Source organism: Narcine bancroftii, chromosome 12 (genome assembly GCF_036971445.1).
Source record: "Narcine bancroftii isolate sNarBan1 chromosome 12, sNarBan1.hap1, whole genome shotgun sequence".
Taxonomy (NCBI): Eukaryota; Metazoa; Chordata; class Chondrichthyes; order Torpediniformes; family Narcinidae; genus Narcine; species Narcine bancroftii.
The window spans coordinates 72,841,379-72,869,349 of NC_091480.1; the positions used below are offsets into that span (position 1 = coordinate 72,841,379).

Genomic DNA, 27,971 nt, shown 5'->3' on the forward strand with positions numbered 1-27,971 from the left:
TGTGGAGGGTGGAGGGGGAAGGGGGAGTATGGGGGGGTGTGGAGGGTGGAGGGGGAAGGGGAGTATTGGGGGTGTGGAGGGTGGAGGGGAGAAGGGGGAGTATGGGGGGTGTGGAGGGGGAAGGGGAGTATGGGGGGTGTGGAGGGTGGTGGGGGGAAGGGGGAGTATGGGGGTGTGGAGGGGGGAAGGGGGAGTATGGGGGGTGTGGAGGGTGGTGGGGGAAGGGGAGTATGGGGAGTGTGGAAGGGGAAGGGGAGTATGGGGGTGTGGAGGGTGGAGGGGGAAGGGGGAGTATGGGGGGGTGTGGAGGGGAGAAGGGGAGTATGGGGGTGTGGAGGGTGGAGGGGGAAGGGGAGTATGGGGGGGTGGAGGGTGGAGGGAAGGGAGTATTGGGGGTTGTGGAGGGTGGAGGGGAGAAGGGGGAGTATGGGGGGTTGTGTCCCGGACATGTCAATCTCTGGATGACCACACCCACGAGCAGCTGGTCGGTTGCCGCGCATGCGCCAAGAGCACGTTTTGCTTCGGGGAGTCGGATGTGGCGCGGGGTGAGTATGGCGATCCGTTCCTGGGGCGGTGGTCGCGCTGAGGCCGGGATACTGAGCCCCACCCCCGGGACCGTGGACGCTCCGCTTGCGGATCCCGGTCACTCAGCTGCACTCGTCACCGCTTTCCGGGGTGAGGCCTGCAGCCACCCCCCCCCCCCCCCTCCCCCCCACCACACCTCCTTGCAGAAGGCCGGGGTGGGGGCTCTAATCCTCAGACTCTTGGAACAGGACCCCAATCCTACCATCTTTTGGCCAATGCCCCCCCCCCCCCACGAGCTCTGCTCAACCCCCCTGTGAAGTCACCAGGTTCCGTTGGTTTCCTCCGCACTTCTCTTCCACTGACTACATTGACTGATTTCACTGTGCCTACCCCCGCACCTTCCTTCCATGGCTTGTGGTCCCAGGGGGTCCTATGACTCCCGTTGAGAATGGCTGGTCTGGACTGTACTCCTTCCCCTCAGCTCTCTCGCATTGGCTGCGTCTTGTGTCCCTCAGCACTCGAGCCTGGAATGTGCCAGTTGGCAGCATTTCCTCACCCACATCTCCATTTGCTGAAATAGGTTCTGGGCACTCCAGACCAGAGTGTGTTTTCACCAAGTTCATGGTCTTCCAGCAGTTCGGCATCATCCAGGGATCTGTGTCACATTGGCATTAACCTTTGTCTGGCCGTGCTTGTTCACGCTGGGCTCTTCAGTCTTCAGGACTCTCTGTCTCTCACCCCTGTGCATGTCGGGATGAGCAGACCCCAGAGCCCACTTCCAACTCAATTCGGCTTTCCACGTGAAACACCCACCAGCACCCTTTGCCTCCGCAGGTGCTGGCTGTCCTGCTGATTGTATTCCTTTCCTTAGTGTGAAACAGGACTCTCTGCACGTGTTGGGCTCGAGCACAATCCATTGCACTCTCCCCGCCAACTCATCTTGAAGCTGAACAGGACCTTCAGCACATTTGTGTAAGGGCCCTGTTCTGAAATATTGGTTCCCCTTCACTTCCTATGGATGCTGCTTGACCTGCTGAGTTTCTCCAGCACGTCTGAATGATTGCACTCAATTGTTTCCATCGTGGCTCCATTTTGGATTGGCATGTGGCCCACACTGTGTCTAAACCTCTGCTTCAGGCTCCTGTTATTATTACAGTCATCAAAACAGAAAAATGCTGCTTCGAGAGAGAACAGGTCTGGAAGTCTCATTGCACAGGGGGGACCTGGCTGCTGAATATTTCCACCACCAATTGGTTTATTTGGAATCTTAACAACAGACAACAAACTCCATCAGGTGACCTGCTCCTCTGCTAAGAAGCATTCATTAACTGGACTGAAAAAGTTGTCCTAATGGTCCAGGTTGTGTTGAGATATATAGTAAAAGTGGAGTAATGAAGTTGCTTTTAATATGGCCATAAAAACACAGAAATGCTGGAGGAAATCAGCCGGTCTCTCAGCATCCATGGGAGGTAAAGATATATCACCAACGTTTCATGCTTGAGCCCTTCTTCAGGCTATGTGGCTGTACTCAGGCATTCACAAGACTGAAACTTATTAACTGTTAAGTTTTAACCTGGACATTTGAGTTGCACATTAATGTACATGGAACTACTTCATAGATAGTCATTTGCTTGGATGGGTAGAATTGTTTATTTCCATTTTTTTTGTTGTTGGTACTGTTAAAAGTTCCTTTAAAGTTGATTCCCAGGGCAGTGAGCAATTCCACATGTGGAATATCCCTGGAAACTGCCTGTTACTTGCTCAGTGAGATCTCAGCAACTGTGAGCAGAGTCATCGCTCTTATTATCTGGACTTTCCCTGATTAAAAAGCCAAGGAAATTTTGTAGGACAATACATTTAAAGTTGTTTTTAAAGCATCCATCTGTCCATGTTTTGTCTAGGACAATAAACCTTGAAATTTTAAAACAAGAGCAGCAGTGCCTCAGAAATATTTAACTCGCTGCGAAGGGTTTGGCTTGTATTGAAGCTGTGAAGGTAGGCAGACAGTTTTCAAGGTTGACATGAGATTGATTGGCTTAATAGGAGTGCAGATGACTTGTTTTTCTATCTTAGTTTTACGCGTTGAAGTGTGTGGAAGTCAGAAACCTGTGGTATTTTTAAAAAAAATTATTTAAATGACACAACTTGTTTTGTGTTGGATCCTGAAATCCCCTGGCCAGCAGATTGCATGAGTGTGTCTTAATTTAACAATTTACAATCTCTAGGGTAGACTTTCATTTCTCATTTTACTCTTCTTTTGAACGTGGCACATCTGTTATAGCTTTAAAGACACTCTGCCAGTTCACACCATTGTCAGAACTCTGGAGTTTGAGAATAAAATGATCAGTATCTTCCCTTGAATGCTTGAGGCAGTTCAGACAGGTGCAACAGTGGATTGAGAGAATGGTTAGCAGAGCACATGGGGATGCACAGCAGGGGTGGCCAAAATTTTTGGTTGTGGGCCACATACAGAAAACTATAAGGAGTCACGGGCCAAACAGTATCAAGGCCAGCAGTTTTCAACCAGTTACAACTGCAAGAAAAACTTTTTTTTTAAACTAGAACAGCCCTGTGTTATCAAAAATTCATTTTCTATAAAAATAACTATCCAACACTACTGAACAGTTTAATGGTTGACATAACAGTCGTTTATTGATGTGCTCACATATTGCAGAATGGTTGACATAACAGTCGTTTATTGATGTGCTCACATATTGCAGAAGGCATTTCTGTATCTGCTGCTCTTAAATTTAATTTAAATGAATAAAATCAAACTCTTGAAAACTCATTCAAAACACAGTGTAAAATTTTTAAAAAGCTGGGTGCAAATTAAGAACAGGAGAAAAGATCAAGAAAAATACAAGCCCATCTCCAACATTCTTCCACAACTCTCAGTGAATACAGTTATGGCCCAAGTGTCCACCTTAATAATTATAATGCAATGTGTAAATCTGTTGATAGGCTGTTAAAGTTAACAGATTCCTCGCAAATCACACAAATACACTTCCCCTTGACTTCTGAAAAAGTATTCATTTTCCCACCGTGCCTGAAATTTTCGACACTCCCTTGCTATTTTCTGTCTTTTCAGTTCCACTATGTTTAATCAAATGAGGTAAATATTTTTTAAGTGAGGTAACCGTTTTCATCGATGGATAATATTGCTTTTGGTTTAGTAATTGTTTAAAATGGCAGCGACATTTGGTGTGAAAACAAAGAAGTGCAGTGAACATACAATTTGTTGTTAGAAACTTTGTTCTAATGGGCCATATTCCATTTTATTTTAAAATTTACCCTAGGCCACTTCAAAATGGGCTGCAATTGGCCTGGGGGTGGTGGTTTGGCCACCTCTGATCTGCAGCTTCATCAATGGGAACATTGAGTATTGAGACAGCTTAAAGTTCTTACCAACCACATTGTCATAGCATAGTATAAGCTCTTCGGCCTACAATATCACCCGTTCTATGTAAACCTACTCCAGAACAATCTAATTTTACCCCAGAACCCTCTATTTTTCTTAAATCCATATGCTTGTCTACCAGCCTCCACCACCATCTCCGGCCATGCATTCACTATATGAAGGCACACCAATGCCTCTACTTCCTCAGGAGCCTGAGGAAAGTCGGCATGTCCCTGACAGTATGACAGGTGCCCTGTCCTACACTGCAAGAAACTGCAGGGAATTGTGAATACAGCTCAAAGCATCGTACAAAGCTCCCTTCCCTCCATCAACTCTATCTACACCTCCCATTACCTCAAGAAACTAGCCAACTCACTGAAGAGCTCATCTCAGCCCCGGCCTCCCATCAGGAAAAAGACTGAAGAGTGTGAGATCACACACCACCAGATTCAAGGACAGGTTCTTTCCTACAGCTATCAGACCAGAATCAGAATTTATTGTCATGAACAAGACACGAAATTGGTTGTTTTGTGGCAGCGTCACAGTGCAAACGTTTACAATATATAAATCACATTTCAAAATAAATAAAATAGTGCAATAAAAAGACAAAGTGAAGTAGTGTCTGTGGTTCATTGATCATTCGGAAATCTGATGGTGGAGGGTAAGAAGCTGTCCTTAAATTTAGACATACAGCATGGTAACAGGCCCTTTCAGTGCATGTATCCGTGCCGCCTAATTACAAGGTGGTCCCCGACATACGTCCGGGTTCCATTTTGACCGATCAGTTGGATCTCAAGATGGACATGTCGAATGTTATTCTGGGTCTGCGTTCACCTCTCTCACTTCAAACACCAGGTCTGTCACTGACTTGGTGTCCTGAAAATAGAACAATTTGGTGGTAGCGGAGTCTCAGCACCCTTCCAGCCCATGACTGCCGCCATGTTCGTCCGTCAAAATAAACAGCCCCTTGATTCCTGGGACCTGACATGTAATTTACAAATATGTTTTCTTTATTTTAAAAAAAATTATACACCATTATGTTTTGGTTGTATGTAAGGGACCACCTGTACACTCAATTAATCGACAATCCCCGTTACATTTTTGAATGATAGGAGGAAACTGGAGCCTCAGGGGAAAACCCACACAGACATGGGGAGAACATACAAACTCCTTACAGACAGCGCCAGATTAGAATCCTGGCCCCGATCGCTGGCGCTGTAAACAGTGTTGCACTAACTACTATGCCAACCATGCTTGTGCCACTGAGTGCTCATCTTCAGGTTTCAGTACTTTTTTCCCAATGGTAGTAGAGTGAAAAGGGCATGGCCTAGATGGTGGGGATTTTTGAGGATAGAGGCTGCTTTCTCAAGACACCTCCTCATGTAGATGTCCTCGATGGAGTGAAGACTGGTGCCCATGATGTTGCAGGCCGAATTAACAACGCTGTTCTGAGCGTTGGCACCTCCAGAGAGTTTTTGGTGACATACAGAATCTCTTCAAACTTCTCACAAAATATTCTTTGGCTTGGCTTCGCGGACGAAGATTTATGGAGGGGTATGTCCACATCTACTGCAGGCTCGTTGGTGACTGACAAGTCCGATGCGGGACAGGCAGGCACGATTGCAGCGGTTGCAAGGGAAAATTGGTGGGTTGGGGTTGGGTGTTGGGTTTTTCCTCCTTTGTCTTTTGTCAGTGAGGTGGGCTCTGCGGTCTTCTTCAAAGGAGGTTGCTGCCCGCCGAACTGTGAGGGGCCAAGATGCATGGTTGGAGGTGAGATCAACCCACTGGCAGTGGTCAATGTGGCAGGCACCAAGAGATTTCTTTAAGCAGTCCTTGTACCTCTTCTTTGGTGCACCTCTGTCTCGGTGGACAGTGGAGAGCTCACCATAGAACACGATCTTGGGAAGGCGATGGTCCTCCATTCTGGAGACGTGACCCACCCAGCGCAGTTGGGTCTTCAGCAGCGTGGATTCGATGCTTGTGGACTCTGCCAGCTTGAGTACTTCGATGTTGGTGATGAAGTCACTCCAATGAATGGAGAGGATGGAGCGGAGACAGCGCTGATGGAAGCATTCTAGGAGCCGTAGGTGATGCTGGTAGAGGACCCATGATTTGGAGCCGAACAGGAGCGTGGGTATGACAACGGCTCTGAACACGCTGATCTTTGTGTGTTTCTTCAGGTGGTTGTTTTTCCAGACTCTTTTGTGTAGTCTTCCAAAGGTGCTATTTGCCTTAGCGAGTCTGTTGTCTATCTCGTTGTCGATCCTTGCATCAGATGAAATGGTGCAGCCGAGGTAGGTAAACTGGTTGACCGTTTTGAGTTCTGTATGCCCGATGGAGTTGTGGGGGGGCTGGTAGTTATGGTGGGGAGCTGGCTGATGGAGGACCTCAGTTTTCTTCAGGCTGACTTCCAGGCCAAACATTTTGGTATAGCCAGTGGCTATACCACTGCGTAAATTTCACACTTTCACAAATTGATCTCTCACGGTAACTGTGCTCTTTGTGCCGAGTTTCATTCTGCTGTACTTGTGTATGGATAAACTTACTGGATAGCATGCAAAACAAATCTTTTCACCATTACCTTGGAAAACATGACAGCAAACATAAATTTGAAACTTAAAAGCAGGGAGCATTTACAGAGCTCTAATTAGGTTACAGCTGCCACCGAGCAGGGTTGTGAAGGTCCTTGAGAAGGTGCAGATGGCATTTACCAGGATGATTCTGGGCACAGAGAATATTAGCAATAACAACTTCTACAGTTGATAGTTTGGAGTACTGAGCTCTAATTAGGTTACAGCTGCCACCGAGCAGGGTTGTGAAGGTCCTTGAGAAGGTGCAGATGGCATTTACCAGGATGATTCTGGGCACAGGGAATATTAGCAATAACAACTTCTACAGTTGATAGTTTGGAGTACTTGGGATGTGTTACCTTGCAGCAGCTGAGATTGTTTTGCATGGAGCAGAGAGATTGAGGGGAGAGCTAAAAGTTTAGGTAAGATAGATCTGAAAATGATGTCCACAAGGTTTTTTGGCAGTCAAGAATGATGCAAACTTCTTGTTGTCACAGCCACTCTATTAGATGTTCATCATCATGCAGGCCAGACAGAGTCAGTCTACATGGCTCCATCATACCAGGCAAGGAGGGCTGGGGGAAACAGGCTGCCAAATACCTTTTGGAAGTGAGAGGTTAAGAGGTTGGTCAGTTGTTGATGTATGTGTGAGGAGTGGCAAAGAGGAGAGCCAAGGAGGCGGCCAAAAGGTGGAGGACACTGGACAATGAGGGCCGTAGAGGTGGAAGAGACTTTTAAGATCAAGATTCCTTTTAATATCATGTAATAATACAAAAAATGTAATATGGAATTTCCTTTTGTCTGTTGTAAGGCAAACAAAGAGCCATCATCAGCATTGCCCACCGTTACTAACAGTAAGAGAAGGAGAAGCAAAAGACAGTCTACCTGCTCCCATTTTACTTTTCAAATACCACAGGCCCTTTTTCTGCTCCCCTCTTGTCTCTCCACCTGTCCCATCTTCCTCTGTTGAGCAATCTATTGTCACCTTTAGGGGCTCCTGAGACCACCCCTGCTTTTCTATACAACCCAAACCATTGACTGACCATTTCTCTCCACAGATGCTGCCTGACCCACAGGATCCCTCCAGCTTCTCGTTGTTCACTCAGGGTCCTGGCTTCTGCAGTCCGTGTTTCTTTTTTTTTTGGACCCATTTTACACTCTTTCCCAGGCTCAGAGAGGCTGTTGGGTAACAGGCAAGAGGTTTTTGGGATCCCACCTGAAGAGTGTGGACAAAATACTAAATTTAAATGGCCTGATAATGGAATAAAAATATCTGAGAATTCGAATTGATAATCATTTGGATAATTTGTTTAAGATTAATTATGGATCGTTGTTCAAAAAAATTGAGGAAGATTAAAAAAAGATGGGTTGATCTACCAATTACATTAATTGGTTGAGTAAATTGTATTAAAATGAACATTTTCCGCAAGTACAGTATCTATTTCAATTACTGCCCATTGACATTCCGAGAAAGTTTTTTAAAGATTTAAATGGAAAGATGCCATTGGTTCAAAATAAATTGATCCCGTTTATGTTAAATAATATAAATTTTATTAATAGATTTTATTCCTTTCTTTGACCAATTAAAGACTGTTATCAAGGTAAACATTTAATGACATTTGATCAATTGAAAATTAAATATGGAATACAAAAAAGAGTATTTTTTTTAAGACCAGTAGGACACGATCTAATCCTGTACCCTTCCCTTATGTGGGGCCTGAGCTCCACACCCAGCCCCAATCACCGCCCACCGTTCAGATTGCTGGGACCGTCCTTTGCATACGTACCTTGCCTCAGTATTCTGGATGCCACCAGTTTGGGTTTCAGCCTTGTGAATCAGGACCCTTTTGGATGTTTGCCCTTGGTTTATTGGTCTGGCTGTCTGCAGGACTTCTCAGAGACCCATTCTTCAGGGTTTCCCTGTGGCACCCATATAATGCCTAGGTACGAGTTATAGTTTTTACAGTACACAAGGCCATTTGGTCCATCATTGCTGTTGCTGGTAGAGGAATCCTATCCTATACTGTACCCAGAGCCGTAAAGCATTCCTAGTTCCCTACAAATTCCTTAGTGAATATCCTCATGGGTGTTGTTTCCACCATTCCCAAAGGCCGTGAATTCTACATCTTAACCATGCTCTGACTAAAACATTTTTCCTCTGATTCACTGTATCTTTTCTCCTTGACTCATTGGAACAGTTTCCCCATCCTGATCTTGAATACTTCTGTTTATTCTTTTCTCAGCTTTAATTTCTCCAAAGAAAACAACCTGAGCTTCTCTGTTCCAAATCTTTCATCACTTCAACTTTATGGTGAATCTTTCTTGCTCTGTAATCATAAAAACTCAGTGTACTTCATATAGCAAAGATAGAGATGCATAACTAGCATTTTGGGCTTAGCCCTTCATGAAGGTATAAAAAATGTCTACATCTGGGAGACTAGGCACAGTCTGGGAGATCACTTTATTGAGCACTTCAGCTCCATCCGCCGCAATAGCGTAGATCTCCTAGTGGCCAACCATTTCTTTGTTGACATGTCCATCCATGGTCTCGTACACTGCCAGACTGAGACCACCCATAAATTGGAGGAACAACACCTCATCTTCCGACTGGGCTCCCTCCAAATAGATGACATTAATAGCGACTTCTCTGGCTTTTGTTAACCTCCCCTTCTCTTCCCCCCCCCCCCCAAATTTCTTCTTCCGTTCCCTTCCCCTAGCTCTGTCTCTCTCCATTTTCCCTGTTTCCTTTCACATAGACATGATAAATTCTCATCTCTCCCCATATCATATCCAATTAACACCTTTTGTTGGTCTGAACTCTCCCCCAGCTAGCACGGTCTCTTCAGATCACCTGTTTTTTGCTCATTCTTTGTTTATTCCTTGAAGAAGGACTCAGGCCCGGAACTTCAGCAATATAGCATTGTCTCCATTGGCCGGCTGAGTTCCTCCAGCATTTTGATGTGTTTTTACTACAATCACATTGTCTGCAGACTTCTGTGTTTTACATGAAAAAATGTCGGCAGGCATCTGAGCAAAATGGGAGGAGGAGGGGCGGGGGAGGCGCACGGTTCCAAATGCAGGAAGTAAAAGGTGGATAAGGGAAGGAAGGCACACCAGCAGACATGGAGAGGAGGAATGGAGAGGGAAAGGGTGGAGAGCTGGAGACAAAGGGAAAGGCAAGGGAGGGTGGATGGAGAGCAGGTTAGCAGAAACTGGAGAAGTCGATGTTAATGCCATCTGGTTGGAGAGTGCCCAATTTGTAGGTGGTCTTAGTGGGATAGTACACGAGGCCATGGACAGACATGTTAGCATGGGAGTGGTACGCAGAATTGAGATGGTTGGTCTCTGGTAGATCCCTGTCACTGATGTGGACAGAGCAAAGGTGCTCAGCGAAGTGATCTCCCAGTCTACGCTCCGTCTCTCCGATGTAGAGGCCACAAAGGGAGCAACTGATCCAGTAGATGATTCCTGTGGATACATAAGTGAAGTGTTGCTTCATTTGAAAGCACTGTTTGGGGGCCCAAATGGTGGTGAGAGTGGATATGTGGGCACAAGTGTGGCACTCAGACTTGGATGCAGTCCCAGTGTGGTATAACAATATGCAGGTTCCATACAACTCCCCTGCCTTTGACCTCTTTGCCTCTGTTTACCTTTTAAGCTCCTCCATGCACTCTCTCAATGTGTCTAACCAATTTAAAGGATTTGTACAGAATTTGAACGAGCCTTCCTGACTGAATAACACAATAGACCATGTATTTACCTATTTCAAGTTCAAGTTTATTGTCTTATGTATAAAAATGTCATGCTGAGGTTGTTTTGTGAGTAGATGGGAGGAGGGGGGGGAGGAAGAGAGTTTGGTTGGAGTGGGATGACTTTTGAAATATGCTGACTGCCTTTCAAAGGCAGTGGGAGTTATAGTACAGTTGATGGAGGGGAAGGGTGTGTGTGTGTGATAGCCTGAGCTATGTCCATAGCCCTCTGTAGTTTCTTGCAGGCTTGGGCGGAGCAGTTCCTGTACCACATGTGCAGGAAACTGCTTCACTGACATGAGGCTTTGCTATCGAGGGGCAGAATTAACATCTCTGCAGATGATGGTATATAACGAGAGGATTCATGTGGTATTCCTGGACTTTCTCAGTTTTTTTCTTTTTCTTTTTTTAAAGATTAGAAACTTACTCAAAATGGGGGCATTATTTTCTAAGTCAAAACCCTCACAGTGCCACAATTTCTCTTTCCTGGAAGACACAAATACCATAGAAGTGATCAAAGAAGCTCACACCTTCTTCATTCTCCGAGGCCTGCCAGGTAGTGGGAAGACGACTATTGCCAAGCAGATCACGGAAAGGTATCCATTAATCTCTGCCAGCGTTTCTGCCGATGCCTTGAAGATCTGTCCTCAGGAGGAGTCTGAGGACGACAGCAGTAGGTACAGCAAGTTGGACCAGCAAATCGAGCAATGTTTTGAAGATGGTAAAAAGGTAATCGTGGTGGACGACACGCACCACTATCGGCAGCGCCTGGATTACCTCTTCGAGCTTGCCAGAAAGAAGGACTACATTGTGTTCCTTGTTGACTGTAGAAACCCGAAGAGCAATGACCTCAATGTGTTGGCAAAATGCAGTCACTGGAAGCTGCCTGTTCAGAGCATAAAAATGATGGAGACATCCGTGAAGCAGATCATCATCCCTTATTTCTTTGGCTGGTTCCTGGTGAAGCAGGATGCTGAGAAGATGTGTGAAATTGCTATGGATTTCCTAGATCAGCTCAGCAAGACTGAGGCATTTCTGCAAGAGTTTGAGAAACGTATGTGAGCTTTTCTTGTCTTTTTTTTTTAAACAGGGTGGTGATGGAGTCACCATCCTGGCTAATTAAATTCTCCTACTAAAAGTTATAATTTTAATAATACAGCATGGTAGAAGCCTTCCAGCTCATGAAACCTGTACATTCCAATTAACCAACTAACCCCGTTCATTTAGAAGAGTGGGAGGAAAAAAACCGTGCAGGTCACAGGGAGAATGTACAAACTCCTTACAGACCATGCAGGATTTTAACCCAAATAGCATTGCGCTTACTGTGCCACCCATCTGAAGCCCTGCATTATGTAATCCAGTGACCTTCCCCTTCCTGTAGATCAAGTCAGGATGGTGAGGTCAGGGCAGCTGTGCAGGAGCGTCTCCTTTGTCTTTTGACAAGCTGTTTGACCGTGGAGGCAATGCCAACTGCGGTCCTCAACAGCACAAGCTGCAGAAAGAAAACGGCTGCTAGGGAGGAGGGCAGGATAGAGGGAAGAGTGGGGCTTTGAGTGGGTGAGGTTTTAAACATGGGAAGGATAAATTAAAAATAGAATCAGACGTTTGCAGCAGTAAAGTGGCCATTTGGCCACTGTGTCCATGCCAACTATCTGTGACAGCAGAGAAGCTGCACTGTGCAGTTAATATAGTTTTGTTTACCGCAGATGTGAACTTGGATTCCAAAGATGGCTTCAACCTGCAGAAGTATTTCCAGAAGAAGTCCAGTATGCTGCATTGTACAACAATGTTCTGCGACTATGGAAAGGTTCCAAATTGTGAATCTTACGCTGTGGACGAGGTTGGTGACTTTCTCTAATGGTGACTTACTGTCAGAGATGCAAGTTGATAAGAACTAGAGGTGATCTTACTGCTTGTGCTTTGGCATACAGCTTTAACAGGCACATTTCTCTGGTTAGCATCTTCATTCCAGTGCAAGCTGGAGAAATGTGCTCAATCATTCTGACGAGTTTCAAGCAATAATACACAGTGCAGCAAAATCCCCGGTATCCAGCACCTGCTGAGATTCCAGATGTGCGAATTTTGCCTGAGACACACTCTTTCATTGCCTAACTAATACACTAGCATTAAGAATAAACTTTAAAAGACACTGAAAAAGGTAAAGTAATTTGAAAAAAAAATCAGTATTTTAGCCCTTAATTATGTAAAGTTCACTTTAATCAGGTAATTCCCGTAAATCACAAAATTTTAATTTTAATTCAAACCCTGGTCACTGGCGCTGTAACAGTGTGGCGCTGACTGTGCCATCATAATTAATCCCCCTCCCCAAGTTTACAGATAAAGCCTCACCAATATACTGAGGGAGACACTTTGGGAGAGTCGCCCCAGCAGTGAGCAGCATTGGTCACCTCTTCATCCTGGGTGCCGCTATTTTATTCAAACACAACTTTATTCGAACAGCTTTTTCTGCAGGTGGGGCACGACCGTGGCACTCTGCTGGCTAAATGTTTGCTCCCATCGTCACCAAGATGCTGTGTGTTGCTTCGGTGAAAATTTACTTTTACAATTTTAAACTTTTATTTATTGTAATTTTTAAAAATTATTTATTTCCTCAATTTTTTTTTGCCAGTTACTTGAATTCTGGATACCAAGGATTTCACTGTATTTCAAAAGGATTTCTTTCAATTTCTGCATTATTCCTTCTCACCCTTGTGCCCTTTCTCAGCCAGTGTGGTCCCAACTCTGTGGGATTGGCTTTGCAGTGCTTTGAAGTCAGTGCTAAATGACAGGAAACCTCTTTGGAAGAGCTGACACATGCATATCCCCTACCCTATCTGTGTGATACATTGATGCGAGAGTCTTCCAAGAACCTTGACAATCATCAGTCGAATGATTAACTATTTGAGTCAGGACTATGAATGAATGGCAGTGTTTAGTGGGTCTTCCTGTTGATGGGCTAGGGTTTAATATCTATTTGTGACTGTCAATGGTATTAGCATTCTGTTGCTGGTTACCACTGACCAGAAACGCATCTGGCCCAGCCACATAAATGAATGTAGCTACAAGAGCCCATGGTAGTCAATCACCTCCTACTCCCTCCAGAACTCTTCCACCATCTACAAGGCAGGAGTCTGAGGAAATGCTTTCCACTTACCTTGGTTTTCAGCCCGAACAACTCTCAGGAAGCTCAACACCACAGAGAAATGGACAAAAGTGCTGGAAAAACTCAGTACCTATTCAGAAGTAAAGGGTAACCAATGTTTTGGGCCTGTGCAAAAATCAAGCAGGTAGGGAGAGAGGGAAAGAAGAGGAGGGAGGAAGGGGCATGGGGAGGAACACAGGCTAATTGGTAAGAGGTCATAGAGTGCCCTCCATAATCTGGGATAAATATGTTTTGTTTTTATTACCTTTCTTTGGTGCTGTGCTCCACAGTTTTAAATTTGTAATTAAACAATTCACATTTGATTAAAGTTCACATTCCAGATTTATACAAGGTTTATACAAGGTTACTTGTAAACATTTTGGTTTGACCGTGAAGTTGTTATACATAGTCCCCTAATTTTAGGGCACCATAATATAGTATGTATATTAAAGTAGCCATGTAAAGTACTTTGTTTCATATCCCTGGTCATGCTCTGCCACACCTCTACTGCAGCCATCTTCAGCTCCTGCTTGTTTTGGGGCTTATCCCCTTAGGTTTTCTCTTCAGTACAGGTGGCTAAACTTTTATCTGGAATCTTTGGGACTGGACCTTTTTCATGATTCGGATTATTTTGGAATTAAAATAGCAGCGATACAGATTTGTGCAAAACAAAGGTACAGCGCTGGATGGTGGTGGGGAGGGGGGGGGTGGTGGGGGGTGTTGTGATGGCGCTGGATGTCTGACATGGTTGTGATGGTGCTGGACAATTTGACTCATTTTTTTCCACTAGCACTTATAAAGTAAGCAATCCCTCATGTTCCACTAATTAACAACATGGACCGACACGGGATTTTCAAGCATGAGTTGAGTGTGGGTCGCGTTAGGGTCATGCTTGATGAGCACATAACATCCATGGAAAAAATGTTTGGCTTTTGGAGGTTTTCGGAATAACAGATAAAGGGATAACGTGCTCAATTGGATTTAGATCAGCTGAGTGACTTGGCCTTTCAAAATTTTCCAGTTTTTAACCTTGAAAAAGTCATTTGTTGCTTTAGCAGAATGTTTGGGATGATTGTCTTGCTGTAGGATGTAGTGCTGTCCAATGAGTTTGGAGGCATTTGCTTGAACCTGAGCAGGTAAGATGTTTATACACCTCAGAATTCATTTGCTACTGTCACCAGCAGTTACATCATCAATAAAATGTGCCATTACTTGTAGCAGCCAAACATGCCCAGATCATAACATCCGCACCACCATGTTTCACAGATGAGGTGGTCTGCTTTGCATCTTGGGCAGTTCCTTTATGCCTCCGCACTTTGCTCTTGCCATCACTCTGATGCATGCTAATATTGGTCTCGTCTGTCCACAAGACCTTTTTCCAGAATTCTGCAGGCTCTTTTAAATACAAGGCGGCAATTCTGGAAGAAGCCATTACTGCCTACAAAGCGAGGGTAAACACCATAGATGGCTGTATTGGTTCATTACCTGATGAGCTGAACATCTTCTTTTCCCGCTTTGAGAAGAACCAGACAGTGCCTATTAGAATCCCTGAAAAGGCTGAGGAACCTGAGATATCTGTCTCTGAGGGTGATGTCAGAACATCATTCAAGAGGGTGAACCCTTTCAAGGCGTCAGGCCCTGATGGCGTACCTGGCAGGGGACTGAAAATCTGCATCAACCAACTAGCCATACTGTTCACAGACATTTTCAACCTCATTGCTGCAGTCGGAGGTTCCCACCTGCTTCAAAAGGGCATTAATTATCCCGCTCAGTAGCACTAACTTCTACTGTGATTAAATGCTTTGAGAGGCTGGTCATGGCCAGAATTAACACGTACCCAAGCAAAGGTCTGGACCCACTGCAATTCGCCTATCATTTCAATCGCTCCACAGCAGATGCAATATCCCTGGCTCTCCACTCAGCTCTGGAACTCATACATTCAGCTGCTCTTCATTGACAACAGATCGGCCTTCAGTACCATTATTCCCTCAGTGCTGGTCGAGAAGCTACAAACTCTAGGCCACTCTACAACTGGATCCTTGACTCTTTCATTGGAAGACCACAGTCAGTACGAATTGGAAACAACATCTCTTCACTGATTATCAACACAGGCGCACCCCAAGGATGTGTGCTTAGCCCACTGTCCTTCTCATTATACACCTATGACCGTGTGGCCTGGCACAAAACTACAAGTTTGCTGATGACACCGCAGTTGTCGGCAGAATCATAAACGGCAATGAGGAAACATTCAGGAGGGAGATGGATCAGCTCGTTGACTGGTGTAATGACAACAACCGTGCGCTCAACATCAGCGAAACCAAGGAGATGATTGTGGACTTCAGAAGGAGGTTGGGAACACGGCCCAGTGCTTATCGAGCGCTCAGTAGTGGAGAGGGCCAAGAACATCAAATACCTGGGCGTCAACATCTTTGAGGATCTGTCCTGGAGCCTCCATGCTGATGCAATCTCAAAGACTCATTAGCGGCTATACGTTGAGGTGTCTGAGGTGATTCGGTATGTCACCAAAGACTTAAACTTCTACAGGTGTACTGTGGAGAGCATTCTGGCTGGTTGCATCACTGCCTGGTATGGAAGCGCCAACTCTAAGGACAAGAATAAACTCCAGAGGGTTATTAACATGGCCTGCAACATCTCAGGCATCAGACTTCACTCCATCGAGGACATCTACAAGAGGCGGTGTCTTAAAAAAGCAGCCTCCATCTTCAAAGATCCCCACTACCCAGGCCATGCCCTCTTCACTCTGGTTCAGGAGCCTAAAGACAAGCACTCAGCGGCACAAGGACAGCTTCTTCCCCACTGCCATCAGATTCTTGAATAATCAATGAACCACAGACACTGCCTGCTTCTTCGTGCACTATTTAAATTTTTTTTTATAGTAATATCATAAGATGGTTATAATATGAATGTTTGCATTACAATGCTGCCACAAAACACTAAATTTCATAACTTGTTTGTGACAATAAATTCTGATTCTGCAATACTTCTTGGCAAACTAATCTAGCCATCCTGTTTCTGTGACTGACTAGTGGTTTACATCTTTCCGTATAGCCTCTGTATTTCTGTTCATGAAGTCTTCAACGGACAGTTGTCATTGACATATCCACATCTGCCTCCTGAAGAGTGTGTCTGATCTGTAGGACAGGTGTTTGGGGATTTTTCTTCATTCAGAAAATTCTTCTGTCATCAGCTGTGGAGATCGTCCTTGGAATTCCAGTCCCTTTGTGATTACTGAGCTCACCACTTCATTCTCTCTTCTTAATGATATTCCAAACAATTGATTTTGGTAAATCTAAGGTTTGGATGATGTCTCTTACTGTTTTATTCTTGTTTTTCACCCTCAATGGCTTCTTAGACATTCATTGGCACAACTCTGGTCCTCATGTTGAAAAATAGCAACTACAGCTATTCACCAGCTTACCACCTATGTGACTTATGGCCATCCGCACATACGACCAAAAGAAATTAAAAATAAAATAAAGAAAAAATGTGAAAGTTACGCTCTTAGGGTGAACGTTACGCTCTTATCTATGGAAAACAACGCCTCTTGCGAGAGGTTGGCAGTCGTGGCTAACCTCGCAAGAGCTGATCTTGGTGGCTGCCTTATTGTATCTGACGAACAATAACACGGATATATACGTCCATTTTGAGATATGGCCAGTCAGTCAGAATGGAACACTGACTCCAAAGGTGACCTAAAGCTTAGAAGCAAGCCTAACTCTCTTCTACCTGCACCAATGAAGGAATTAAACATAACATTATGGTGCCCTGAAATGGGGGAACTATATATAAAAAGTGCTGTAATTTCTACATGGTCAAACCAAAATGGACACAAATAATCATATATCAATTACAATACGAAAACAAGCCATCTTGGCCCCTCTAGTCTGCACCGATTTAAGTGAACTCTGGTCCCACCTACCTGCTCCCTGCCCATAACCTTCCAATCCCCTCTCATCCATGCACTCATCCAACCTTCTCTTAAATGACAAAATTGACCCTGTTGTAACCACCTCTTCCAGAAGGCCATTCCACTCAGCCACCACTCTGAGTGAGGAAGCTTCCTCTTATGTTACTTCTAAAAGTTTTATCCCCAACCCTTAACTTATGACCCCTCATTCCAATCTCACTTACCCTCAAGGGGAACAGCCTATTCACATCTTCTCTATCCCCCTCATAATTTTATATACCTCTATCAAATCCTCCCTCGACCTTCTACGCTCTAATGAATGAAAACCCAGTCTACTCAATCTATCTTTGTATTCTAGATACTGCAATCCAGGCAACATTTTAGTAAATCTTCTCTGCACCTTATTGATATTCTTCCTATAATTTGGGGACCAGAACTGCACACAATATTTTAAACTTGGCTTCAATGCCTTGAACAGTGTCAACATCAGCTCCCAGCTCCTATATTCTATGCTTTGATTTATAAAGGCCAGCATACCAAAAGCCTTCTTCACCACCGTATCTACATGAGAATCCACTTTCAAAGAACGATGAAACGTTATTCCAAGCTCTCTCTGTTCTTCTGCATTCCCCAATGCTCTCCCCTTCACAGCAGATGATCTATTTTGATTATCCTTCCCAAAATGAAACACTTCACCCTTATCTACATTAAACTCCATCTGCCACCTTTCAGCCCACTCTTCTAAGCCGTCCAAATCCTTCTGCAGTCCCCAAAAACCATCCATACGATCCAAAAATTCCCCTATTTTTGTATCGTCCACATATTTACTCACCCAATTTACCACTCCTTCATCCAAATCATTAATGTAAATGACAAACAACAAGGGACCCAACACCGATCCCTGAGGCACACCGCTCGTCACTGGCCTCCATCCTGACAGACAGTTATCCACCATGACTCTCTGGCACCCATCTTCTAACTACCATTTAATGCTGAACCTCCTTACCAACCGTCCACGTGGAACCTTATTGAAAACCTTATGAAATCCATATAGACTACATCGACTGCTCTTCCCTCATCAACCTTTCTAGTCACTTCCTCAAAAAATTCAAGATTTGTCAAACATTAACCTTCCCCTCACAAACCCATGATGGGTGTCCCTGATCAATCCCTGCCCCTCTAGAAACTTATACATATTATCTCTACGAATACTTTCCATTAATTTACCAACCACCGACATCAAACTCACTGGCCAATAATTTCTGGAGCCCTTTTTAAACAGAAGAACCATGCCAATCCCGCGGCACCGCACCTTCCTCCACTGACTGTTGAAAAATCACTGTCAGAGCCTCTGCTATTTCCTCCCTGACTTCCCTCAAGGTCCTGGGGAAAATCCTGTCGGAACTCAGAAACATCCACCTTTATATACCTCAGAAGCTCCAACACCCCCTCTTTCCTAATCCCTATGTTTTCCATAATTACCCCTTTTGCCTCACTTATCCTACATAATTCCATATCCTTTTTCCTACTGAATACCGATGAGAAGAACTCATTCAATATCTTCCCCATCTCATTTGGCTCCTCAAATTTGTCTGCTCCGATTCTCTAGTGGACCAATTCTATCCTTCACTCCCCTTTTGCTATTCACATATTTGTAAAAACCCTTCGGATTTACTTTTATAGCCACCTCGTACCTTCTTTTCGCTATCCTAATTTCCTTCTTAAGCTTCTTTCTGCAATCCAAGCATCTCGTCCATACCTTGCTTCCTGTATTTAATGTAGGCCTCCCTTTTTATCTTGAACCAACTTCCTAATCTCCCTTGAAAACCACGCCCCTGCCCTATCGAACATTTGGCGTTGCCTTTTATCCTAACAGGAACATAAAGATTCTTCACCCTAAAAATCTCACCATTAAATGCCCTCCAATTCTCCTCTACCTCCTTCCCATAAAAGAAATCAGCCCAAACCACTCCCTGCAAATCCCTTCTCATTTAATCAAATCTGGCTTTCCCCCACTCAAAAACCTTCATCGTCGGACCAGACGTATCCCTTTCCATAATTATATTGAAACTAATGGGACCACGATCACTGGATCTGAAGTGCTCCCCAACACACACCTCAGTCACCTGCCCTATCTCATTCCCCAACAATAGATCCAACACTGCCCATTCCCTAGTGGGTACCTCAACATATTGCTGCAAAAAAACTATCCTGCACACATTTTACAAATTCTAAGCCATCCGGCCCTTTCACTGAATACGTCTCCCAATCCATATTAGGAAAATTAAAATCCCCAACTAACACAACCCTGTGCTTATTGCTCACCTCAGCTATTTCCTTACGCATTTGCTCCTCTATTTCTCGCTCCCCACTAGGTGGTCTATAATACACCCCTATAATTGTATCCTCATCTTTTCCATTTTTAAATTCCACCCATACTGCCTCCCTTGATGAGCCCTCCAATCTATCACTCCTCAGCACCGCTGTAATATTTTCCCTGACAAGAAATGCCACACCCTCCTTACCCCTCCAATTCTATCAAACCTAAAGCAACGAAATCCCAGAATATTTAGCTGCCAGTCAAGTCCCTCCTGCAACCACGTCTCACTAATCGCCACCATGTCATACTGCTAGGTGTCTATCCACACCTTTGGCTCGTCCACCTTCCTTACAATACTCCTACCATTAAAGTAAATGCATTTCAGAGATTTCCTACATCTTACCTTTTGCTTATCCCCCTCTTTACAGTCAACTCTTATTTATTACCATTGACCAGAGCAAGGTCATCGATCTGCAGCTCCAGTTCCCCAACATGGTCCCTGAGATGCTGCAACTCAGCTCACTTAGTGCAGAAATGGAAGTTTGGGAGGCTAGAAGACTCCAGGACCTCCCACATCTGACAGTGAGAACAGCAAACTGCTCTCACACCCACCCCTTCTCTCTCCCGTCACCTTACAAAGAGGATTTAAAAAATATAAATGTGACAAATATACAGTCTTACCTTAGTCCCGATATGCTCATCCTCAGCCTCCTGAGCCAAAGCCTCGAAGCCCCACTCATTTACCAGGCCACTCACTCGCTCGTCCTGCTCCAGAAAACTGCCCGAGCTCCATTTTCCGCCTCCGACTCTCCACCCAAACCAAATAACCTTGATTAAAATCTGGAATGTGCACTTTAATCACATGTAAATTGTTTGAAAACAAATTCAAAACTGTAGAACACAGGGACAAATAAAAGGAAAAAGTGTCATTGTCCCAAATATTATGGAGGGCACTATAGGTGGATACAAGTGAAACATTAGATATAAGGTAGAAGAGGAAAACAAAGCTGAGAAGTGATGATGAAAGCTCTGAATGGAGAGAGGTCTGTTTGTGATGGGCTGAACTATTTTAAAATTTTTAAAATTCAAGTAGGATATCTTTTAAGTTGTGTCAAGTTGCTTGTCATCAATAAAAAGCAGGAGGCACTTTGCAAACAATAGGCTCTCTGAACCTAAATGCAGTTTTACCCTGGACAAACCTAAGATGTCACCAGTAAGTTCCAATTAGATTCCTGTAATTGATAAACAACCCTCGCTTGTGTTTCCATACTTAGGTTGTTAACAATTCCCTTCACAAGTCCTTTGTACTGAAGGTTTCAGCATTGTTTGTCACACCCCGAACAGTAGGAGCCCGTGTTCTACTGGACGAACAGCAGCAGCAACTCTGGCCCAAAGCAGAAGAAGAGAATGAAATCAAGATGGGGTTGCCACGTACCAGCAGGTCCCACATCACCTTGGCATGCGCTCCTGGTGTGGACATGGTTCAGACGGGAATTGATCTGCTCACCATTTTAAAGGATGAGAAAAAAGGCAAGCTTGAACAGGTCATGATAAAACAAGGTCCATTATGGTGCCTTGGTGACGGGCAGTGGATAGTTAACCTGCCCAAGCCAATTCAAGTAAAGACCCTTTTCTCTGGGTTTTATGCAAAAGATTTTGAAGGAAAGTAATTTTAATTCTGCTGTGAGACACACAAAAACTTTAAATTCTGTGGTATGTTGTTTTTATCTCTTCCATCATAAAGGTCCTATTTTTAAAAATAATTGTATCTGGTAGAATGTTTCCTTTGTTTTAGGTGTATTTCTGAGCCTACTGTTTGATAGCAATACCCTGTCTTGTCAGCTACTTTGCCAGAATGGTAACAAAAGCAAGATTACTGCGAGTCGAGGCTCAATTTATTGGCTAACAAGTTCTGTGCTCCCCTTGGAAGTAAAACATATAAGTCTACAGACCCCATGGTTGAAGTGAACACACAATGCTGGAGAATCTCAGCAGGTCAGTGTTCCAAACCAGGAACCTGCCTCCATTCTGCTCACACCTTGATGAAGGGCTCAAGCCCAAAATGTTGGTTATGCATCTTTTATCTTTGCTACATAAAGGAGTTTGACCTGCTGAGATTCTCCAGCTTTGTGTTTTTACTCTGTGCTCCCTTGTGCAGGTTTAGGGGGAAAAGAGAACATTCTGCAGAAGAGAGAAGCTTCATGTTCAACTAAACCTTAATTTGCATCACCTCAATCTGGTGGATAGTGGTAAGCACAGTACTGAGCCTTGATGGAAATGTCCAGAATGATGCCGTCTTTATTGCTATCTCAATGTTGGAATTAGCGATTCAATAAATGAGTTGCAACAAGCTGTTTCATCAGTGTTTGATTACACCTCACACAATTGTACGCTGGACAATTTATTTGCTAAATATTCTGGCGCAACAGTGGTTACATAATATTCCAATGGGCGATAAAGTCAGCAGTGGAAACACACTGAAATGCTGGAGGAACTCAGGCCGTCTCACAGCGTCCATCGATCTATTATCAACATTTCAGGCCGGAGCCCTTCTCCAAGCAAAGAACAGGAAGGGGTCAGACTGAAGACTGGCAGGGGGAAGTCCAGACCAACAAAAACTGTTGAATGGATATGACAGAGGAAAAGAGATTTTGGCTCTGTGGAAGGAAACAGGAGGAAGCTAATGGGGGGGGGGGGAAGGCAACCAATAATCCTGGTTTATAAGGGCTCGGGTTTAAAATGCCAGTAATACATCTTTACCTCCTATGGACTCTGTGAGACCAGTTAAATTCCTTCAGCATCTGTGATAACGCAGCAGGGCGCCTTGGTGCAAGGTACTGTTGGCTAATCATACAGAGGAATGGGAGTGTGGAGAGATTGGCACTGAAGTGGAAAAAGGTGGCAATCCTCTACCAGCTCTACACGTCATGATTACCAATTATAAATAATCTTTTAATAAGCGCATGGCTAGGCTATGGCAAATGTTGTATCTACCTGAATCGATGTCAAAATGGTCAGCATTTTGACGCCACTACTATAAGCCTTCAATAGTAATTAAGGTGTTAATGCATGAAGAATTCCCAATGGAGGGCAGCAGTGAATGGATGGGTAGGAAGGACTTAAACACACATTTGAACTCTGCTTTTGAGTTGCAATTCCAGTGAATTCAGTAGAACAAATTTCAGAAATAGATTTCAGGATTAGAGATTGCAGATGCTGGAACCTAGAGCAAGAGAATGAGCTGTGGGTGGAACTCAGTCTTGGTGCAGGGTCTCGAGCTGAAATGCTGACCATCCATTTTCCTTCACAGATGCTGCCTGACTCACTGAGTTCCTCCAGCAGCTCATTTGTTTTGCTTTAATACTGCAACAGGTGGAGGATTTCAACCCCCGCACAGCACAAATCAGCACGCTTACAAGCATTGGACTGGAAGCAGCAAGAAATGCAAACACAGAAAGGAAGTGGGTACGAATGTAACTGCAAAGTAAAGTTGCCGGTAAAGTCAGATAATATGGAGCATAAAACATGAATCTGTTGCATGACAAGAATGCCCCAGAGGGCACTGTAGATCTGTAGGCAAAAGCAACTAAGAGATTTTGAGAATTTTTTTTGAGGAAATGAGGATAGAACACACCTGAGAAAAATGAGCGACACCCGACAGCAAGACGAGAATAACATACAACTTGGATCTTCCACAAAACTTTCAAACGATAATAGCCTTTCATGATGTCAGCATGCTCCAAACTGCCTTATCAATTGTCATGTACATATAGACAAAATGCAGACACATTCTTGGCCAATTTGTGAAAGTTTATTATACAGCACAGTAACAGGCCATTGCGGCCCATGAGCCCAAGCCACCCAATTGACCTACAACCTGTACGTTTCGAACAGTAGAAGGAAACTGGAGCACCCTGGGAAACCCTTGCAGACATGGGTAGAACGTACAAACTCCTTATAGTGCAGGATTCAAACCCAAGTCCTAATCACTGGTGCTGTCTGTGGCTTTAGGAATTTTTGCCCTGAACACCATTGTCTCCTTGAAAGCCTTTCCATGAATTTATTTCTCCCTCAAGCAAATTGCAGGCCACTCTCTGCCCATGGGGATGCACTGTGTATTTTTCCCAGCCCGAAAATGTTGTATTCCAGAAAAGCATCTGCTTACCCATTAGAGCAGTGGCCCTGTCTACTGTGAACATGAGGTGAGAATAGAACCAAGCTTAGAGATGGCACTGTATATGAATCCATTGCATGACAATGTTGAATGCCCCAGTGGGCATTGAGACAGCAAAATTGGGTTCATTAAATAAAACCTTTTGAAAACATTATTACCACATAATTCAGACCAGAGAGAAGGGTAGAGAAAGGTCTGGTAAGAGTGAAAACATCTTGAGCAATCATTTTATTTTTATTTCACTTTGTACATGAATACTGTACAGAGTGTACATATTGTACAGCAGTAAAACAATGAGAAATGATACAACCAGAACAAAGTATGTGCAGCTTAATATACATCACAAGGCTCACTAGAGAAATACATTACACAAAATAGGAAACATTCAAAATCCTTCGAGGTGCAGTTGAAGTCAGGACTCCTTAACTATAAAATTACTGAGATTTAACATGGTTTACAAATTCTATAACATTTTGAATGTCTCTGCTCAAAGAATGATAATACCGGAGAAGTATTCAGTGGAGGAGTCACAAGCCACAGTAACGCTGAGATTAAGAGCACTAATAGGACATCTTAGATCAAGCCCTTGAATGTTACTTCATCTTGGCATACTTTTTGGCTCAGCAACTCCTCTAGGCCAGTTCCCCAGGTTTTAAGCTATAATAAAGTATCATGAAAACAAACTGAACAATACATTAATGCTACACTGACCTGCTGATTTTAGTTTGAAAAGGAAATTGCTTCCCTTTCATTCGTTTTTCTTTACAAACTAGCAGTCGGACAGTCTGTGTTTGGCAATTTTCAGTGCGAAAGCAGGTACAAAAATAAAAAGATCAACCATTAGCTCTTTGTAAAGCAAGGAATTATCTGAGAGTGTACAACTCCCTCATCCTAATGCACACACCATGGTAACAATAAACTTCACATTTGCAAAGAATTTTCAAATAAACATGAGCAAATTGAATGTTCCAGGTCTGGATGATTTCACCATATTGTTCTGAAGCACCTCTAAGGTTTATCTATCTTGTGCACTTTCAACTGTATTTCACATTTTCTTCTTTTGTTTCAGATTTACAGCATGCAAAAGCCTTTTATTCTAAACTCAGTTACCTTTACACTCATCCCTTGGTTACTAAAGGTAAACACACACACACAAAGCATAGGTTGTCCACTTTAGAGGAGCAGTTAAGCATTTCATTCACTGAAGGGACAGTGGTGAAATGGATTCATGTCTTTATATTTCCTCAGTCCTCCCCTACATGAACCAGATGACCATAAATGCCCTGGATTCAATCTTCAATGAATTAAATGCTCTCAAGTAGAGCATCATTTTAGATACTACCATTTGCTTGTTTCCAAGGGAAATTAAAGGCCAGAAGTGATGACCATTATCCAAGTGGGTATCCAGACAAGGCAGGATGCTTGTCATTGCCTCAGTGATTAAGGAGTCTGTGGTCACTTAGCATTCTTGAACAATGATGTTTTGAAGGACAAAACGGGGGCCAAAACCCACGGGATTGTAATCCTTTAAAAAAAAAACTTACCTGACATGCTTGGAGAAAACAGAATAAATCAGGGGGAAGCTTTTCTAAGTGGTCACGCAAGCTACTCAATTTAAGAGATATTATGTAATATTAACGGTTGATTTTTATTTATTTTAATTTCTAAGCATCAGAGCAAAGTGCATTTATTTTTCTACAACACGACTATTCAGAAGCAAGTTTCTGAAACCCAGATGTTGGATATTTTTCTATTCAAAGAATCGTTAAAGATGTGAGCAGCAAGTAATTGGATTTACAAAGGTCGCAATGATCCAATAACATTTTCTCCCTTGTATTCTTCTGAAGCATTTTCAAAAACCCTCAACTCCATGCAAAGAAAAAAATGACTGTGTTGAACTCATAATTAGCATATGAAACCCTCATTCTGATCATACTTATTAGAATCTTACATTAAGTGGTCTTTATCATTAAAAAAATCACAGCATGCAAACAATTTTAGAATATCTACTTTGTTTCTGTATGTTTTTATTCAAAGTTGTATCTCAGTGCATTTTTTGCCCTGGTAATCTCTTCTGCTAATTTATCAACACTATTCACTTCTAGTTAAGTTTAATTGAATTATTGTGGTGCAGGTTATTTGAATAAAAGTTATAATAATGTGCCAAACCCTCTCTGTGCATTCAACAAGCCAAAAGGGGAAAGGTTTTAATTAAATAAATCTTGGACTTGATCATTAAAAACCGTAAAGGAGTAAAAAGGTCTTGGACAATCGATATCCTTTGTCTGGGGTGAGCATCTTCAATGCCGTAAGAACACATTCAAAAATATGGGTTTGAAAACATTCTAAACCCTTTTTTAGAACCACGCATCTCTGAATAGTTAAATATATGAGCATAATTTTAAAAGGTAACCTGTATTTTAAAGCAATGTTAAAATGGGTAACTTACCAATTTGACATTCCACAGATGAACCAATTTTTTTTTGACCTGTATGCAAAGCAATCTTAACAGAAAGGCCATTTCGTTGAGAACTTGGCAAGAAATTCAATTTTATGTTTTGTCAGCATTATAAAGTTCAGTCAAGACAAATGATGCAATCCTACTTCTGGAATGAATGCTGCTAGAACACAAACTTATCAAACTGTTTATTATTTACCAGAAGTAACTGAAGGGGCCCTGCAATTTATTAATCTATTAAGCTGATGAAACACAAGATAATGTAAAAAAAGCATTTTAACAAGTCAAACTTCAATCATCTGGATGGATCAGCTCCCATAAAAGGTAATTTTATTAAATAAATTAACCTGATTGAAGAGGAACCAATACTGAGGGAACAGCCCACATGAATTATTGGCTGACAGAGAAACGAGTAGGTTTGAACAGGTGCTTTGTGAATGGTCAAACATTAACTGAGGTATTGTCCTTTGAAAAATAACTGAATTCTTAAATCACGCGTTTTTCTCAAGTAGACATGACTTTAACTAAAAGCCCCACAGTGGGGGGTGTGTGTGTAATATATACGTTCAGTACAACTCTTGATTATCCAAAATTGGATTCTCTGAAATCCTCATTTATCCAAACTGACCTCATAGGTTGAAAAAAAATTCACTCAACATGAAATTAGAATGACGATTGTCCTCGTTTCAGGTAACTTCCTCCCTTCTCTTGTTCCATTTCTTCTTTACCTTCCCCATTAACTTTTCCCTCCAACTTTCCCTCTCAAACTGTGCACCACCACATCCCAGCCACCAGCAGTCGGAAGAATCCCATGTCCCGGCGTCATCAAGGAGAGTGGCCTCCCAGGCAGGAGTGGGATCTTGGCCTCAGTGACGTTCCCTCCCTCACACCAGAGCTTCTGAGACCGACTCTTCCCCTCAGCCTACTACCGCACACGTGCATCGGACTCTCTGGTGTGCGTGCGGGGTAGGCTGAGGGGAGGATTTGGAGTCAGAACTCAGGTGTCGCAAGCTCCAGTGACTGGGGAGACAGGGGTCTGCTGACTTGCCAGTGAATGCTACACCAGCCTGGGAAACCTTCCCGGGGATCAGCGGCAGCAGTGGGGACGTGTCGTGGATTGGCGGTTGTGTTGCAGCCAGCATTTTATTTGGTGAGAATTAAACATTATTTCTTGCTTAAAAAGCCTTCCCTTCTTTTGTTGTGGTTTAAACATTGATACAAGTGATTTGCTGTTGCTACTGGGTTGTTTTTAAAAAATGACCAGTTCTCCGAATAAACCGTTTATCTGACATAGGCACGGTCCCGACCATTTTGGATCATCGGAAACACACAGCTATACCCCACTTTACAAAACTAGTGTTCTTAAGGAACCTTTCATAAGACAAAATGGCGTAGAGCGAAGAACCAATTACCATTGATTTCTATAGGAAAACCTTTTGAGCATTCCCAGACCCAAAAAAAATCCACCAAATAACAAATAAAACCTAAAATAACACCAACATTTATTAAAAGCAGGAATAATAATAGTAAATACCCAGCCTATAAAGTAGAAATAATGTATGTACAGTTTAGTTTCACTTACCAAAAATGTGAAGAGAGCGAGTTTTGACCACCTTGTCGGCTGTGTGCTGACAGCCCCACTGGCCACCCTATGACCGCCCCATCGGCCGCCCTGACAGATCCGACGTGGCCGACCTGTGACAGCCCT

General features: G+C 43.4%; 1 protein-coding gene across 6 annotated transcripts; it reads left to right on the plus strand.

The window, feature by feature from the left end:
* The first annotated feature begins 471 nt into the window (after positions 1 to 471).
* Positions 472 to 21,981, plus strand: cnp (2',3'-cyclic nucleotide 3' phosphodiesterase). 6 transcript variants are annotated; one of them, XM_069906837.1, is made up of 5 exons: positions 474 to 545; positions 1,682 to 1,819; positions 10,656 to 11,295; positions 11,948 to 12,081; positions 20,906 to 21,981. In XM_069906837.1, the coding sequence occupies exons 3-5, from the start codon at positions 10,674 to 10,676 to the stop codon at positions 21,299 to 21,301; spliced, it is 1,152 nt and encodes a 383-aa protein (XP_069762938.1). In that variant the 5' UTR covers positions 474 to 545; positions 1,682 to 1,819; positions 10,656 to 10,673; the 3' UTR covers positions 21,302 to 21,981. The 6 variants fall into 6 exon arrangements, with proteins under 6 accessions (XP_069762935.1, XP_069762938.1, XP_069762937.1 ...); XM_069906833.1 differs by lacking the exon at positions 1,682 to 1,819 and adding an exon at positions 1,397 to 1,497 and having other exon boundaries at positions 501 to 545; positions 10,661 to 11,295; XM_069906834.1 differs by lacking the exon at positions 1,682 to 1,819 and having other exon boundaries at positions 472 to 545; positions 10,661 to 11,295.
* Positions 21,982 to 27,971: the final 5,990 nt, after the last annotated feature.

What these genes read in the sequence shown, in the direction of transcription:
- cnp (XM_069906833.1), top strand. An exon ending in AGGACCTTCAGCACATTTGT is followed by an intron (nt 1,498 to 10,660) that starts GTAAGGGCCCTG and finishes TTTAAAGATTAG; the next exon opens with AAACTTACTCAAAATGGGGG. An exon ending in AATCTTACGCTGTGGACGAG is followed by an intron (nt 12,082 to 20,905) that starts GTTGGTGACTTT and finishes TTCCATACTTAG; the next exon opens with GTTGTTAACAATTCCCTTCA.